General features: G+C 60.0%; 2 protein-coding genes across 6 annotated transcripts; both read right to left on the bottom strand.

Annotated features, from left to right (window-relative positions):
- Nucleotides 1–469: 469 nt before the first annotated feature.
- On the bottom strand, nt 470–10,597 carry ZDHHC18 (zinc finger DHHC-type palmitoyltransferase 18). Of its 2 annotated transcripts, XM_068172932.1 has the most exons (9): nt 10,344–10,597; nt 8,195–8,355; nt 6,654–6,803; nt 5,783–5,920; nt 5,327–5,375; nt 4,901–5,003; nt 3,582–3,691; nt 2,357–2,456; nt 470–567 (listed from the first exon to the last, which is right to left on the bottom strand). In XM_068172932.1, exons 1-9 carry the CDS (start codon nt 10,595–10,597, stop codon nt 526–528), a joined length of 1,107 nt encoding a protein of 368 aa, XP_068029033.1. In that variant the 3' UTR covers nt 470–525. The 2 variants fall into 2 exon arrangements, with proteins under 2 accessions (XP_068029033.1, XP_068029034.1); XM_068172933.1 differs by lacking the exon at nt 470–567 and having other exon boundaries at nt 904–2,456.
- Nucleotides 10,598–11,120: 523 nt separating this feature from the next.
- On the bottom strand, nt 11,121–16,532 carry PIGV (phosphatidylinositol glycan anchor biosynthesis class V). Of its 4 annotated transcripts, none has more exons than XM_068172563.1 (5): nt 16,334–16,532; nt 15,185–15,294; nt 13,515–13,848; nt 11,778–12,917; nt 11,125–11,695 (listed from the first exon to the last, which is right to left on the bottom strand). In XM_068172563.1, exons 3-5 carry the CDS (start codon nt 13,599–13,601, stop codon nt 11,399–11,401), a joined length of 1,524 nt encoding a protein of 507 aa, XP_068028664.1. In that variant the 5' UTR covers nt 13,602–13,848; nt 15,185–15,294; nt 16,334–16,532; the 3' UTR covers nt 11,125–11,398. The 4 variants fall into 4 exon arrangements, with proteins under 4 accessions (XP_068028665.1, XP_068028664.1, XP_068028661.1 ...); XM_068172560.1 differs by having other exon boundaries at nt 11,136–11,695; nt 13,515–13,668; nt 16,334–16,531; XM_068172564.1 differs by lacking the exon at nt 15,185–15,294 and having other exon boundaries at nt 11,121–11,695; nt 13,515–13,668.
- Between the last annotated feature and the right edge of the window lie 160 nt (nt 16,533–16,692).

Here is a 16,692-nt window from a genome sequence, read left to right as displayed (position 1 = left end):
CGGGCAGAGGGGCCAGAGGGATCACCTAAGCCACAGAACGGGTGAGGGATGGGGGTCCAGACCTGCCCCAGGGGCCACAGCTCCCTCCAAACACCGGAGCTCTCCTTGGCTGGGGTCTCCTCACGCCAGCACGGCAGGCTGGGCTCCAGCCAGCCCCAGGCTGCAGAGCCTCTGCCACCCCCGGCCACACATGTGTCCCACCATGTCCCCATGCAGACAGGGTGGCTCCAGCCCAGCACAAAGCCAGGGAAACCAAAGCCCTCCTCTTCTGGCAGAGCCTTCAGGTGCCACTCACCCCCACAGGCCCGGCCCCATGCCCCCGTGCCGGTGGGATTTGGTGGGATTTGGTGGGATGGATGGGGCACGTGGGTGTCAGCAGAGCTGGAGGTGATGGGCTCCGAGGCCAGAGCTGTCATGCAGTGGAGAGAGATGGGTGGCTGGAGTGGGTGAGAGGGAGAAGGAAGCACTTTCTTACCAGCCAACCCTCAGAAATCAGGGCAAACGTCCGAGGAGGGGCAAATCCCGTCAGGCTGTGCAGGAAATGGCAAAGTCCTGGCAGGCATCCTCCTGGGGAAGACACCAGAGGTTATGCACCTCACACCTGCCACGGGGCCAGAGGGGCTGGCACAGATGGGGGCACCAGCTGGGGACAGGACACTGAGGTGACAACAGCGGGGAGGGGGTGAGCCCCTGCCCAGCCTGGGAATGTGGCACAGCAAATTCCCTTCACTCCAGCAAGTCTCAGCAGCGTCAGCTGCTGCTCATCCCTCCCAGCAGGAGCTTCCAGGAGTTTCCAGGTGAGGCCTGAGCCTAACAGAGTCCAGCTGGCACCTGAGGGATGCCAAACACCGGGACACACCTGCCCTCTTCTGTCTCCAAGGAGGAAAATAATCATCCAAGCAGTTAACTCTTTCAAAATAGAATTTTATTGAGTAACAAAGGAAACTGGTTTAAATAAAAACAGGAAGGAGTCTGGCCCCTGGTAACCCCCTCCTCACTGCTCCTCTGCCATCCCCCTGGCACAGGCACTTGCAGAGTACAAAGCAGGACGCTGGTGAACTCAGGGGGGCTGGGCTGCCCCCCCAAAATGTGCTGCCCCTGCCCAAGGTTGAAACTGGTTTGTCTGATCCAAGGAAACCTGACAGGCAGCTCGGCACTGTGAGCCTCTGCCCTGGTGCCAGCGTGCACAGCGTTCCCTGCACAGGACAGAAAATGTTCTGCGTAGAAAAAAGTCCTACAAATTGTGCAAAAATATCCAGCAGCTTTTAATAACACGATTCAAGTATTGCTACAAGGTTTGTGACTCTGCCTTCACCCCAGGGACACAGAGCTGGCTGCCTGGGTGCAGAGTGGTGCTCAAGGATGAGCAGCTGGAAGGGCTCCCGGGGCACTGGGGACAGCCCTGGGGACACTCTGCTGTTCAGAACCCAAACCAAGAGCACACCACGAGCTTATCACCCCCTCACTGCTTCCTTGTGAAACCCTGCCTGGGAAGGGTGTGACCCTCAGGAATTCACACACTTCTCTGCTGCCTTCTGGTCTCCCACAGCCAGGACACAATCCTGGGAAGCTCCAGCTCCCAAACCTGACCCCTGCAGCCTTGTGACCTGCATCTCCCGAGAGTCACAGAGCACAGAGTGTTTCTTCTTCCCCGTTAGAGGAGGGTCCCCTGACTCGTGTCCTTGCTGCAAAACATGTCTGACCAAATGGCAGGGCCAAAGCACAGCCCCAGCCAGAAGACAGACCAGCAGGGATCACCCAGGACATCCTCAATTGCCTCCAGGTCTGCTGGGAGCCAGAGTCCTCCCAGCTGAACAGCCCAACTTAGCAAGGCATGGCAGCTCCTGGAGAGGGGAAGCTGCTCCAGCCTGAGAGCCAGAACAGCCCTTCCAGGTGGGCCCAGGGGAGCAGGGGGCGTTGATGGAGCTGACAGGGACAGCAGGGAGGTGACACCTCCTCCAGCCCAGCCCCGAGTGGGAATCATCCGTCAGTGCCCACCTGCCAGCCTTGGCCCATCCCATTCCCAGCAGGAATCACAGCAATGCCCTGGAGCTCAGGGGTCTGGGCACTCCTGGGGACCCCCTGTTTCCAGCACGAGTCCAAGGGTCCCACAAGCTGTTGGGCTCTGTCAGGCAAAACCCCTGACAGGCCACATCACAGTGAAACAAATGAACAAAAAGTAATAAATAAATGTAAAAAAATAAGGCAACGCATGGCTCGAGTCTTTGGCAGCTCTGGGTCCCAGGGCTGTCCCTCCTGAGGCCAGGGATGTGACAGGGGAAGGTTCTGGCTGGAGCAAGGTGCAGGCACAGCAGGCACTGGGAACATCACAGCACTGCTAGGGAATGCCTCCTACCATGCTGGTGTCAGTTTTGGCTCCAAGGGAAGGGATTTCACTCTTGGGACTGGACGGGGTCCCGATATCTGGCTGGATAAATCCTCTTCTGTCTATCAAACTGGAAAACAGGAAAAGGAAGAGCAGTTCAGGGAACAAAGACTGAAGCTGGGAGCTCACAGGCCACAGGGAAGGCTCCTCTCCCAGGAGCTGCTGAGCACAGCACAGGCAGGAAGCTGGAGCACAGGGTTCCTGCCCATCCCATGAGCCACAGGGAGCTCTGGGCCACCACAAACCAAAAGGGGAACTGGCCAAAGGACTTCACAACATGAAACCACCAGGAAAAGGAAGAAACTGGAGTAGAACACCGTTCTCCTCCCCACAGCCTCCCAGCCTGGCTCCCTGAATGCACAGATTGACCAGCTCCGAATGGCAGCACTGCATTTCGGCACCTCTGAAGCCACCACAAAGCCTGGGGACACTTCAGAGAGCAGGGCCTGATACAAAATATAAACCACACTTTGCTGCTGTTACTGGGAGCTTAGCAACTTTGCTGCTGGTGCTGGGAGCTAGCACCACCGAGCTGCTTCAGGACTCCAGCCTGGATCCTCCAGGGATCCCCACATCCCCAGGACAGGCTGGGGATGTGCCCAGCTGCCCCATCCTGTGAGGAAGCTGCAGCTGTCCTGTGCTCAGGGACACCCCCAGCCAGGGAGGAGCCTTTGCGGGGGGACACTGAGCACCCCTGGTGAGCTCAGTGCTGCTGAAGCCCGGGGTCTCTGCACTGGTGGGGACCTCCCTTGGCTGTTTGCCAGGGGCTCAGGCCTCAGAGAACAGGAGCAAAAATGTGCCGAGAATCACAGAATCATGGAATGGTGTGGAGCAAAAGGGACCTTAAAGATCATCTCGTTGCAACCCTTGCCATGGGGACAAGAAGTGTCTGTACTGGACTGACCATCTGCTGCCAAGTCCTTGGGTGCTGTTCTTCCCCTTACCCAACTGCAGGATTTGTCTTATCTTCAAGTTCCACAAAACAACTACAACTGACCCAAATTTACCCAGTTCCAACACAGTTCATGTCCTACTCATCCACCTCCAGCCTTTCTCTGCAGAGCGGGAAGCTTTCCTCTCCCCATCAGAGCAGATGTGTTTGTGCTGCCGTGGCCCATGACAGATCTGTCCTTCCCAAGGCTCCTCTCCCACAGCAGGATGCAACTCCCAGTGCCTGGAGGCCAGGGGCTCTTACCTGGGATGGAATGGTCCACACAGCACTGCACAGCAGTTTGTGAGGATGCTTTTATGGCTGTAGGGATTGGCAAACTCCGAGCCCCTCTTGTTTGACCAGGACCCTTTGATCTGAAAGGGATGGACAGAGATTAGGAGGGGAAGGATGGGAGAGCAGACAGTGACACGACAGTGGATCCTTGCAGGGCTGGAAGGTTTGCCCCAGAGCAGATGGAGGACACCTGCAGGCACAAGCAGCCACGTGCTGCCTCTGCTGAAGTGCAGCCCCGCAGCTGCAGAGCTCCCAAGCTGTGCCCTTGCCGTGCTGCACAGCAATGTCACTGCCACCACCGCCACCACTGTCACACCACCCCGTCCCCCTGCTCCCCTGGTGGTCTCCAAGGCTGGCACGCATCAGAGCAGGGCTCCTGGTCCCTCAGGCTGCACAAACAGCGAGGGGATTCCCAGCTCCTCTGTCCCCACCCCAGCAGCTGCCCCAGCTCTGCTCCGAAACTGGCTGTGGCACAGGGGGTGGGCAGCTGCCACAGCTGCCTCAGGCTGCACTCAACCAGCACCAGCACCTTCACCAGCACATTTCCTCCTCTTCTTTAACTTCCTCTCCCCAGCTGCAGCATAAGGCTGGAGCCACGGGCCACTGGTGCTCCCAGTGCTGGGGTACACACTGTGAGCTTCACTCACACAGCCCTGAGCAGTTCTGCCACGCCTCTGAATGTAAGGTGGAGGGGAAAAGGGAAAAAGCAAAACCAAAAGGGATGCAAACACAGCTTCTGCAGTGCTGGAAGCTCCCAGCGAGGATTACAGGTACTTCTGGCCAGAAGGGCAAATTTTGATTCTGAGGATCAGACAGATCCTGCTTTTCCATACAATCTGCCCCACTCAGGGCACTCATTTGGTCCTTGGAGCCTGTGCACACCCCAGATTTGAAGGTAAATCTCATCAGATGTCTGTACATTGCTAATTAGAGATGAGGAACTGCCAGACACAAAGGGACTGGCCCAGGGTCTCAGAGGAAACCCGTGGTTACACGGGATGCTGAATTCAGATCACCAAGTTCACACCCAAATACTCCCCTGGGCCAGCCTTCCTTTTTTAATCTCAGAACTCCTAATTTTAAGAGAGGCCACAAACAGACTGGAAAAAACAAACACGTGATGGTTCTAACTCAGCCACCTGAAAGTGCAGCCGTGGGCACAGGCTGTGTGCTCTGCACTGGGTTATCACAGGCAGTGAAACTGCACTGAGGCAGCCAAGAATGCCCTGGAAACTGCTCAGGATGGGTCATGGGCAGCCTGGCAGCAGGACAAGCATCCAGGTACTTACATCTTCGTTCGTCGTCAGGTTGGAGGCGACTAAGTAAGTGTGAAAACCTGAGAGGCCCAAAATGGACCAGACTGAGAAAAAACAAATCACCAGCTCCAGCACAGTGAAACAGAAGTCAAGGAAGTCTCAAGGAACAAAATCAGCCCACAAGAAGAGGCAGAGGATTGTCTGGGGAGGTTTGGGCAAGCTTCCCATTCCCCGAGCTGGTTTGCTGGGGTCCACCAAGGCACAGCCTGCTCCAGCTCTTCCCTTTCCACCTAAATCTAAAAAATGGGAAACACCCCACCCTTAGTCCCAGGTAGCCAGGGGACTAAATTAATTTGGGGAAAGGACACCAGGGTGACCTGCAAAGAGCTGGCTGGCCCCTCTCTGTCAGTGATTAGTGGTGCTGGGCACCCCAAGCAGCTGCTGCCAGCAGAAGGATATCTCGCAGGGGTTGTCTTCAGAGTGGCCAGGAACCCATCCCTCTGAGAGCCTGCAAAGCAAAACAGAACGAGGAATGGCATCCCAGCAGGCAGCCCTGCCCCTCCAGCCAGAACTCCAGCCCCGTGGGCTGCGTGGATCTGTCTGCCTGAGGAACATCCGCAGTCTGGAACGCTGCAGGAATGTCAGTGCACAGACACGGCTCCAGGAGATTTGGGGCTGATGGGAAAGTCACCTTCCCTGCCAGGGTAAGGGTGGATGCACCAGCAGCTCATCTGCTCTGGGGAAGCAAATCCCATCCCCAGCTCCCACAGCCCCTCTGCAGCGAGGTGAAGGCCTCGTGGGACCCTTAAACCCCTCACCTGGTGTAAGCCCTGCAGACCCTTCCCGTGCTGCGTCCCACGGGAGCAGGGACCCCGAGCTGTGCTGGAAGCACAGCCCCTCCCAGCCGGGACTTACGCAGGGTGAGGTGGGTGACGACGCAGGCGAAGATGAAGGCGGTGAGGAAGGACAGGGACAGGATGAAGGCGTAGAAGTAGCGGTAGTTGCGCTTGCCCACGCAGTTGCCCACCCAGGGGCAGTGGTGATCGAATCTCTCTGGAACAAAGGCTCGAGGTGAGGAGGGCTCCTGCCACCTCACGCCCAGCATGGAGCAGACTCTGCTCAGCCCCCCAAAATGAGGAGCTACAAACCCATCTTCCCCCTGCGCCCCGAGGGCAGAACCTCTCTGCAGCAGTGCAGAGGCACGAAGTTTCCATGGTGTCTGTACCAGCCTGGGGACAGCCTGGCCACACACAGTGAGGAGCCTGCAGCAAACCTTGTGTTTGTGGAGGCCTGCACTGCATTTTACAGAACCCTCCTCCCAAAACCAAGGAAAACAGAGCCATGGAGTCTTGGATGTGCTGCCCCTTGCCCTGAGCCACTGCACTAGTGCTGCTTTCAATTTAAATGCAAAGGAGACAGACCATGCAGTATCTTGTTTTATAATCCTTCAGGAGAAGCAAAAATCAATCTGTCCAGGAACACAAGTGACAGGATCAGTGACGGGACCAGAGGGAATGGCTGGAGCTGTGTCAGGGGAGGGGTAGGCTGGATACTGAGACAAGGTTCTCCCCCAGAGGGTGCTGGCACTGCCCAGGCTCCCCAGGGAATGGTCCCGGCCCCGAGGCTGCCAAAGCTCCAGGAGCTCTTGGACAGTGCTGCCAGGGGTGCCCAGGGTGGGACTGTTGGGGTGTCTGGGCAGGGCCAGGAGCTGGATCAGGGATGCCTGTGGGTCCCTTCCAGCTCAGGATATCCTGTTTGCTGCCCAGCTCCCCCCAGCCCCGCTCACCCACGCAGTTGTCGCAGACGCTGCAGTGGGAGGTGCGCGGTGGCCGGAACATCTTGCAGGTGTAGCAGTACTTGAGCTTCACCACGTACTTGTTGATCACCACCTCCATGGTGCGGGCCGGGGGACGGTACGTGGAGCTGCCCATGCTGTCTGCAGGGACAAGGAGGGACACTCACACCCCTGTGCCACCCCCAGCTGGGGCAGGGGTTGGCACAAGCTCTCCTGGCTTTAACAGAACACAAGACAGGATTTGTTGCAGGGTGGGCAGCCAAGAGCTCCAGTCAGCTCCAGCATTATTTATGGCCTGTCTTTGTTCAGTGGCGATGCAGCTGGGATGCCAAGAGGAAGCAGTAAGTGCCCAGCGCTGTGGAACGTCAAGGAATTTACAAATAGTGAGTGTAAAGCAGCAGCCCAGGAACACCAGCTCGTCTCTGTGTGTCCAGCAGGTCACAACAGGCAGCCTGGCTGTGAAGGCACGTGTGGCTCTGCCACAGGAGCATCCCTGCCACTGCCAGCACACAGCCTGTCACCCACAGCCTGCAGGGACTCGCCTCCATCACTGTGGGGAAGGACAGCAGCAGGCCTCAAGTGCTCCAGTAGATTCCCTGGAATTTGACACGTTTGTGTTCGTAGCCCAAGAGGACTCCTCCTCCTCCTCCTCCAGGTTTGAACTGAGGATTTTTAGGGGCACTGCAAGTTACATCTCTGTTGTGCTGGCACTCCATTATTCCCTGGGGGCTGTTCCTGTACACAGCAATAGCTGGAAACCCCCAGTATCATGTCTGCAGTTTCAGGGGTTATTCATTTTAGTCACTCCTAAAAAAGTACTTTTCCAACTGTGAAGAATTCTTTGAAAATACTGATGCAACAGTGAGCATGTTAAGAGGATGATAAGTGGATTATATTAGCAGTAACAGCTGGCACATCAGGCAGCATCTGCAGCCAGATTACTGCTTTAGGCCCTTATAAATAGAAACATGGATCACCACTCTGGGGATATTTAAAAACCATTTTTAAAGTCAGATGTGGAATTACTGCCTTGCATCTGTCTTCAGCGGGACAGATTCAAGCTGTGTCACATCAGCTTTGCTAAAGCATTTGCTCCAGCCTGTCATATCAACGAGGTCCTCAGCTCCTGGATGCAAACACCTCCTTGGCTGTCCCCAAACCAGCGTGACAGAGCAGTTTTTAGAAGAGGACAAACATCAGCCTACTCTAAGGAACACCTTGCAGCACAGCAGGCTCTATGGCAATATCAAAAAGCATTAATTATCCTTCAGCTCTGCTGCCTGGGAAAGTGCTGGGACTGAACAGGAGCAAAAAGCACCTGAGCTGCTCTGCAGATCCTCTCTGAGGCACTGCCTGCTGTGCCAGAGGAGCTTGTTGCACCTCTCATCACAACTGTAAGCACTGTCAAGCCTCAAAATCTGATACTCTAGATTTTTCTCCCCCTGTGGACAAAGCTTAAGGAGCCTCACTGAGCCTGGAAGGTGCACAGACACACACAGCGCCAAACACAGGAGAGGGATCAGAGCTCTCACCAATTCGCTTCTCCAGGTCTGCAGCCTCGCTGGGGGTGGCTCTGGGCAGGATTCCTGGGTCTCTGAAACTTGTCTGGAGCAGGCAGCTGATGACAAAGAAGAAGAGGACGGCGGCAATGATGGGGATGGCCAGGGTCAGGTGACTGGCAAGGAAGGGGCAGCTGTGAAAAGATAAATAAAATGGAATTGTTATCAGTCATTGCACAGGCCCGCTGTCAGCTGGGACATCACACCATGACCTGTCACGGGGTAGAGGGCTCAGCAGCCGACCTGGGGCTGTTTTTGCAGAGATGGAGACTGGTGTGATCACACCCCACACCAGGGCAGCTCCGTTACCCGCAGGCAGCACCTGAGGACAGCAGAGGACACAGCCCTGCACACACGGAGCCACTGTCCCCTCCTGCAGAGGACTGATCAGCACCCAGAGCCAGCACAGGATGGGCTGCCCCACTCCTGAGGGCTGCAGGCAGTGCTCAGGCTCTGCAGCACTCTGAGAGGATTAAGCAACTTTTGTTTCACCTCCCCAGCTCAGCTGTCCTGAACAAAGCACCCTCCAAGCAACAAAACCCCTTCAGTCCAAGCCTGAGCCCCTCAGTCAGCGACAGAAAGGTCTGTGAAAGGAGAGACGTGAGCTTGTTGTCAGCCCTTTCCTGAGAGGACCTCCAGAGCCCACTCTGCCCCACTAGGGAACAAGAAATCACAGAAATCATAGAATCCCCAAATGGTTTGGTTTGGTCCCATCCACGGCAGGGACACCTTCCACTGTCCCAGGCTGCTCCAAGCCCCAGTGTCCGGCCTGGCCTTGGACATTTCCAGGGATGGGGCAGAGACAGCTGCTCTGGACACCCTGTGCCAGGCTTTCCCACAGACACCATGAAATACAGACACAGACAAGATGTATTTGCTGTACACCCAGCAAACTGGAGGCCGTGTAACAGAAGCATCCTGCTAAAATAACAACTTGGGAGAGCCCCAGGGCATCTTCAAGCTCGAGAGAGTGACTCGGCAAGAAGGGAGGCAGAGCAGATGTCCTGTGTGCTCTGCCTGGCCACACAAAGCCCTTACTGTGCTGAGCTGCCCGTCAGCCCCCGACCTGGCAGAGAGCTGTCAGGGCACGGCTGATGCTGAGAAAAGGCTTTTTCCATCGGGATGCTGTGCCTGCTTCCCGCAGCTGCCTGTCCCTTTCAGCTCATCTGACTTCTCAGAACCCCTAATCCGATCAAGTACTTTCATCTCCCCACCAGCAGGCTCGGGCAGCTTTACTCGGAGACTTGCACGGATAACGCCGTGATCCAAAGGCAGGCGTGGCCCCCCCGCTCCAGGGAAAAGCGGCTCCCATCCCTCCCGGGACAGAGACGGAGGCAGGGCACCAGCACCCTCCAAGGCGTCAGGAACCCAAGTGCTCCTTCCCCAGCTCCCCAGGGCAGCACAGGACACACCGGGATGCTCCCGGCTCTCCCCTCCCTCAGGCTGCAGGAGCCGGGAGCTTCCCTGGACCGGCTTTCCAAGGAAAGGACACTGGGGAGATGGAGCTCCCTCTTCCCCAGACTCTGCTGCACAACGGGGGCCGAGCTCCAGTGCAGACCCTCGAGGGGGGACCCCGAATGGTTTCAACATTTAGAAGAAACACTGTTCCAAGATCCCGGCGGTGGACAAAGCCCACGAGCCTTGGAGGTTTCCCGGGTGCAATTCTGGGCCAATTCTCTTCTTGGGAGCAAAAGGGGAGACTTGGGGGCTGTATTTAGAGGCCAGGGGGGCATCCTAGGGGGACGTTAAAACCCCATCCTGGGGCCAGACCGAGCAAACAAGGCGCAGAACGACCCCTGCGCCCCACAAACACACCTGGGCACAGGTGATGGGGCAGTGACTGCCTGCAAAGGGGGTCGGGGGCTGCACCGTGGGAAAGGGCTCGGCGGGCAGCGGGGAGGACGGACAGCGGGGATGCCGCGGGGAAGGTGACCCCCAGCCCACCTCCCTCCCAGCACGGGCCAGCGAGGGATGCCAGCTAACCCTGGCTGCCCCGAAGGCAGGCCTTAAGGGAGGGGGCACCAGCAGCCCCAAGGGGAGGCCCCGAGGCACGGAGCCCGCACGGCTCCGGGGTCCCGGTGCCGCGGCGGAGGGGCCCCGAGCCCGCCGGGCCCAGACTCACTCGAAGGCGAAGAAGAGGCCGCTGGTGGCCAGGATGAGGCCGAGCGTGAGGGCGAAGACGCCGCTGTGCCGCGCCAGCATGAGGCGGCCGCCGCAGTAGAAGCGGTTGCGGCCCGGGAACACCTCCCACTTCCTGCGGGGCCGCCGCGCCGCTCCGGCCCGCGGGGCCGCGCCGCCCGCCGGGGCCGCCGACCCGCCCGGGCCCGGCGTCGCCGCCGCCCCGGGCGGGATCTGCCGGTACTCGCAGTCCTTCATGGCCCCGCCGCGGCGCCCGGAGCCCCGGCCCGGCCCCGCCGGTCCCGCCCCGATCCCGGCCCGGCCCCGATCGCGGCCCGGTCCCGCCCCGAGCCCGGCCCGGCCCCGATCGCGGCCCGGTCCCGCCCCGAGCCCGGCCCGGCCCCGATCGCGGCCCGCCCCGCCGCACAGCGCCCCCTGCCGGCCCCGCCGCCACACCGGGAGCGGAGCGGGCCCGGCCCGGGACCGAGCCCGGCCCCGGCCCCCGAACCCGTTTGCCCCACTCCGACCTCGGCCCCGATCCCCACCCCAGCCGTGACCCCGACCTCTGCCCCGAGCCCGGCCCGGCGGAGCGGGCTGAGCCGCCTCTCCGGTAACTTTCACGTGTTTATTGGGGTCGTGCATGTGCCCACGCAGCGCCCGCCACCCCCGCCGTGCCCCTGCCCAGCCTGGCTCCGTGGAAAAGGAACCGAACAGTCTGAGCAGCACAGGGCAGCTGGACCCTCCCTGCCCTCCTGCCGTGCCCACAACACATCCCAGGGAATGCCCAGATCCGTCCTGCCACAAATCCGTGCCCGCCGGAACCTCCCCCACGAGAGGCAGGAACCGAGGGGCACCGAGGAATTTTGCCTGTCAGCAAAGCCGGCGGAGCGGGGCAGGATGCTGCAGCATCACGCCACAGAGAACATCCCGCCTGGGACACGGTAACGGAGGAGTAACACCTTTGTAACTGCAACGACAGCGTCACCACAGCCACCTCGGGCTTTCAGAGCAGCTGAGTTTCAGTTCTGAGCAGAGCTGCTGTCCCGCCAGCACAGCCTGCTACGTCCACGGGAGGAAGTTGCAGTGCAGGATCAGCCCCAGCAGCCAGTAGCCCAGGAAGAACCCCAGGATGCTCTTGCTGAGGGGGGTAATCGATCGCCAGTTCAGCAGCAGCCTCACAACGGGGTTGTCCGAGGTCCCTTTCCCACAGGAACTGGGAGATTTACCCAGAAGAGGCTTCCCAGAGGCTGGCTTATCAGTCCCTGTGCTCCAGAGTAAGGGTTCGTGTTCCTGAAGCAGGTGAGCTGGGAACCAGTACAGGATGGGAGAGGAGGAGCCAAGGAACCGGGTCAGCACCTGGAGACAAGAGGCAGAGGAGAAATCACCCAAGCTGCTGTGCTGTCACTGCCCGAGCCCCACAAGGAATCCCCCGTCCTACCTGCACGTGCATGCAGCAGAACCCGAAAGCCAGCAGGGCCGTGCTGTGGACCACGTACACGAAGGCAGCAGGGCCACAGAATCCATCTCTTGCCTTTCCCCTCTCTTCACTCTTACTCCTCTCTAGGCCAAGAGTCAGGCAGTGCCGGGGGTTTGTGCTGATGTAGGTCCAGGCAGCCCACGAGCCCAGAAAGGTGACAGGCAGAGCAAGCAAGAAATTTGGGATCTGTCTGAGCTCAAAGTACCTTAGAAAGCCCACGTTCCAGTAAGCGTCTTGGATATAGGAATAGACCAGAGGGAAGCGCTGGGAGCACCAAGGGGGTTTAGCCCCAGCCACGCCTGCCACACGATAGCCCTTGTCCCGTGCCAGCTGCAGCAGCGGCTCGGGAACGGTCTGGCCCAGCCCCGTGCCAGGCTCGCAGAACCTCACGTAGGCATAGTACTGAAACAGCGCAAAAGGCAGGAAAATCGCGGCGCACAGCAGGGCTGCCGAGGACGCCAGGCTAAGGGCCCGCTTCCACAACACGGGGAAGGCCGATCCCCCCTGCAGCTGCAGCGCAAAGCGCCTGCCGCGCGAGTAGAGCATGAAGCCCGCGTTGATCAGCCCGTTGGCCCGGGCCCCGGAAGCCAGGGCGAAGAGCAGCCCACTGAGCCAGCTGTGCCCCTTCTCCAGCTGCCACATGGCGCTGAAGGCCAGCAAGGCGAAGGCGCTCTCCGAGTAGGCAGCGGCCAGGAACACGCCGGCCGGGCTGACGGAGAAGAGCAGCGCGGCCACGAAGGCCTGGCGCGGCCGCCGCAGCACGGCCCGGCCTAGCGCCAGCAGGGCCGCGGCCGCCAGCGCCGACAGCAGCGCGTTCAGCAGCGCGGCCGCCAGCAGCAGCCGGCTGCGGGGCTGCAGCTGCACCGGCCACGGCAGCAGCCCGGCCAGGAGCCGCAGCCCCAGCGGGAAGAGCGGCAGGAAGGCGCAGTTGTGCTCCAGCAGGTAGCCGCGCTCGGCAATGAACAGGAAATGCTCGGCGTCCCAGCGGCCCAGCCCGCCCAGCAGCCGCTCCACCAGCGCGTCCCACGGGCCCCGCGGGCCCAGCCGCGGCGGAGAGAAGGCGTCGGCAGCGTGGTCCGGGATCAGCAGGTTAAACACGGCCTGCAAAACAAGAGAGGGCTGCAGGCTGGCAGAGGTGCTCCGGTTCCGAGAGCTCCTGGGGCTCAAACAAGGTGTGAGGGTGCTACCGAGGCCGGACCCCAGGATGCCCACGAGGCTGTGAAAAGGTGCAGATGCAACCCTTTGGGGTATTTACATCTGACCAGAATAATGCTCTGGGATCCAGCCTGAATCCCTGCAGAAGGCAGGGAAAGCTGTTCATGGCTATGACTGGGCTCTGTGCTGGCTGGCACAGCCAAGCTCTCCCATGCTCAGAGCAGGATCTCTCTGGACACAAGACTTGGGAGGAACGTACAGGAGGAGATTATTGTTCCTTTTCTGTGGATAAACACAATTTGAGCCAAACCAGCCTCTTGCAGCAGCAGCATGAAAACACAGCGAGTCGCAAGGAAATGAATGCGATTTTACTTAGCAGCAACCTGTAAGTAAAACCCCTGGCTGCAGACGGTCTGTTGGCTCTCCAGAGAAGCTGATTTCCCCATTGTGCAGAACCAGCTCGTGGACCTCAGGGGTGCTGAAGGGAGGAGCCTGGGAGCAGCAAACCCCAGCAGAGCCTCCCTGGCTGGGGGACAGACTTGCCTGCAGCAGCAGCGCCAGGGCCCGGCAGCGCAGGGCGAACCACACGACCTCTCGGAGCTGGGGGTCTGCCCTGCTCCACCGCTCCATCCCACACCCAGGAACTGCCTCAGGAGGTCACCGGTGCCAGGGGAATTCTCCTTCCAGCTTGGGAAACCTGGGTTGGTAAACACAGAGGACAAAGAAAGGGATTTCTGGCTTCAGCCTCATTTGTGAATTTTGCACCTTTATTTACTGTCAGGCACTTGAAAGGTGCAAGTCTCTGTGAACAAAAAAGTCACTTATGGAAGAGATCGCGGATCTGGGAAATGACACAGAGACCTCTTTGATATTGTTCCTAAAAAAAAAAAAAATCCCTGACTTGTTAACCCTGCCAAGACGCTGAGGGAGAGAGGCTACGGCGTGTTCTCTGAGCCCGCTCCTGCCCGGGAGCAGACAGGCTGCTCGGCTGCCTCAGCAGGAACTCCAGCAGCTGGAGCCAAGCATCCTCACACACATCCAGTGCCAATGCCGTGAATGGGATTTAAGCCTCTTTTTCTTGGAATGGAGACAGAATTCCTGTGGACTCCGAGCGTAACCCCGTGTAAGCAGTTGCTGAGCGGGGCTGCCAGGAGCTCCCTCCTCTCTCCTGCTCTGGGTTTGCCCCTGGGAAGCCAGGAATGGATTTACTCAGCTGGTTCCATGGTGCCAGCTCTGCCAGAGCAGGGTGGAACTCAGGCACACAGCTTCCCCCAGCACAGGCAGCACGGGCAGGACACAAACTCTGTGCCACTCCACCCTCACCACCTGCAATTTTCCAGTGTTTTGGCAAAGCTCCTGGCACCTGCCTGCCGGGCACGCTGCACGTTCTGAACCCAGCCGTCCACCTCCTCCCTGCAAACCTCGCCTGAGGGATTTCAGCCTCTTTGTGGAGCCTCCCCAGTTCAGTGTCTACGTGTCCTGGGTGCCGTGGTGGCCCAGCTCTGATCCCCTGGCCCTGAGCCACGGGAGGCGGGCAGGATCTGCTGTGCAGCTCTTTAAGATAAAATATTTCTTCCGTTGGTTCCCCGGCCACCAACTGCTTTTCAGTTTGAGAAACACAAAGCCCGCAGCCCTGTCTGGGTCCCAGTGACACCACATCCTGCCCTCCTGTCTGCTCCAGCACTCTGTAACACACAGAGATCCCCAAATCGATCGCTCCACAACCTGAAATCACTGGCATTTCCCTAGTGCCATTGTGGAGAAAAAACCCTGCCAGGCTGAAACTGCACGAGAGGGCAGAGAGCAGATCATCAGCAAGGCAAAAACCAAGATCCAGACTGGCTCACTGACAGCTCCAATCCCCAACCACAGGGTTATTATGATTCCTATTTAACCACAAATAAAAGTTTTGGGGTTGCTCCTATTCCCCTTGTGCTCCCCAGCACTCACAAAGCCACTGGTGGGAGGCACGTTCTCCTCCACCACGAAGCTGTGACGTTATTTTAAGCGAGGGGACACTTCAACCCAGCTGTAAACTCTTTTAAAGCACATTCACAGCTGCAAATCCTATTAAAGCACAGTGACAAAAATTGTCCCGGCACTTTAAATATAGTTTTTTTTCAAAAAGCAGAGAAAAAGCCTCGCCTGAATGTGCCAAGAGAGCTCAAAGCAAACAGCTTTAAAAAGCCTGTTCCTGTCACGATGCAGCACACCTTGTGACAGAGCAAAGCCTTCAAAAGAGCTGCAGCCCACGAGCCCCGTTTGGATCCAGAACGCAGCGCCGGGAATGGCTCTGCCCCAAAAATCCTGTGGGAAAGGGCACCTGCACAAACACAAAAAGGAGAGGCAGAAGGGCGTTAAAAATATTCCAGCAGAAAAAGATGCAAAGTCTGAATTAAAGATGTTTTTCTCTCTGGGTTCTGCGCCTCCCTTGGCTCTCAGCTGTGAACCACAGCTGTGAAGCGGCGCTGAGAGAGGGATGCGGACAGGGACGGAGGTGAACGAGGACGGGACGGGAGCGGCGGGTCCGTGCAGCCGCAGTGCGGGGCGGGGGCCAGCCGGTGGCAGCAGCCGCTCGCCACAACGGCAGCTCCGGCTCCGCGCGGCTACGGGCTGCTGCTCCAGCCCGCATCCCAGCTCGGTCCGGGCACCCGGCCCCTCTCCAGCCTGCCGTGAGGCTCAAGAGACACGCTTTAAAAGCCCAGCTAACCAGGACGCGGCAGGGTCTGGGGAATGCTGTGTGCCTGCTGCTGTTCCTGCGGGCCTGGGCGCTGCCCGGCCAGCTGCTGCTCCAGAGGCTCCCGCAGTGCTTCCCTTGGCTCTGGATGCCTCGGGAGTGGTTTTGTCTCTGGCAACGGCGCACGGGGGTGAACTAAGGCTGCTCTGGATCGGAACCCAGCCGTGCGCGGCCCGCTTGGGGCTCGGCGGCTCCAGCACGGCACGGGGACGGGACAAGTCCTGCGGTGCCCAGCCCATCCCCGGGGCGCGGTCCTGCCGCCCCGGCACCGCCCGGGGCCGGTTCCGCGGCTGTTCTCCGCTAGCCGGACCCGCTGCGGCCGCTCGTGGTGCCCTCACGGGCAGGAAGGGCCGCAGAGCTCCGCTGCCCGCTCGCAGGCAGGACCAGCCGGTGCGGGGCACGGCTGCTCCGGGATCCGGGACAGCTCCGGTGCTGAGGAGCGGCCGGACACGGCAGGCTGCGCGGACCGGCCGGCCCTGGGCACACGGGGCTGGCCCGGGCTGCTCCAGCCGCTCCGGTACCGCTCCTGCCGCCAGCGAGGCCGCACGGCGCTGCCTGGGGACGCGAACCGCGCCCGACCCCGCGCCTGGCCCGGGCCCTCCGGCTGGGCCCCTCCAGGCCTCACCGTGCGGCTCCTGCCGGTCCCGGGGCCGGGCCGAGGGCGGCGGGGACACCCCGGCTACGGTCCCGGCTGAGATTCCGGTGCCGATCCCGGTCCCGGTGCCGGTCCCGGTTCAGATCCCGGCTCAGATCCCGGTCCCAGTGCCGGTCCCGGTCAGATCCCGGTCCGGTGCCGGTGCCGGTGCCGATCCCGTTCCCGGTGCCGGTGCCGCAGCGCCCCCTTGCGGCGGGACGGAGGGAGGCGCGCCCGCCCCTCCCCGCCGCGGCGCGCGCGCGGCTCCCCGGCACCGCCCACTGCCCCCGCGCGCGCGCAGCTTCCGGCCGCGCCCCTTCCGGCGTCACGCGGCGGCGGCGCGCGCGGGT

The sequence above is a fragment of the Anomalospiza imberbis genome, chromosome 25 (genome assembly GCF_031753505.1).
Source record: "Anomalospiza imberbis isolate Cuckoo-Finch-1a 21T00152 chromosome 25, ASM3175350v1, whole genome shotgun sequence".
In the NCBI taxonomy this organism is placed as follows: Eukaryota; Metazoa; Chordata; class Aves; order Passeriformes; family Viduidae; genus Anomalospiza; species Anomalospiza imberbis.
The sequence above is the reverse complement of the archived record's forward strand: the minus strand, read 5'-3'. Positions and strand labels throughout refer to the sequence as shown.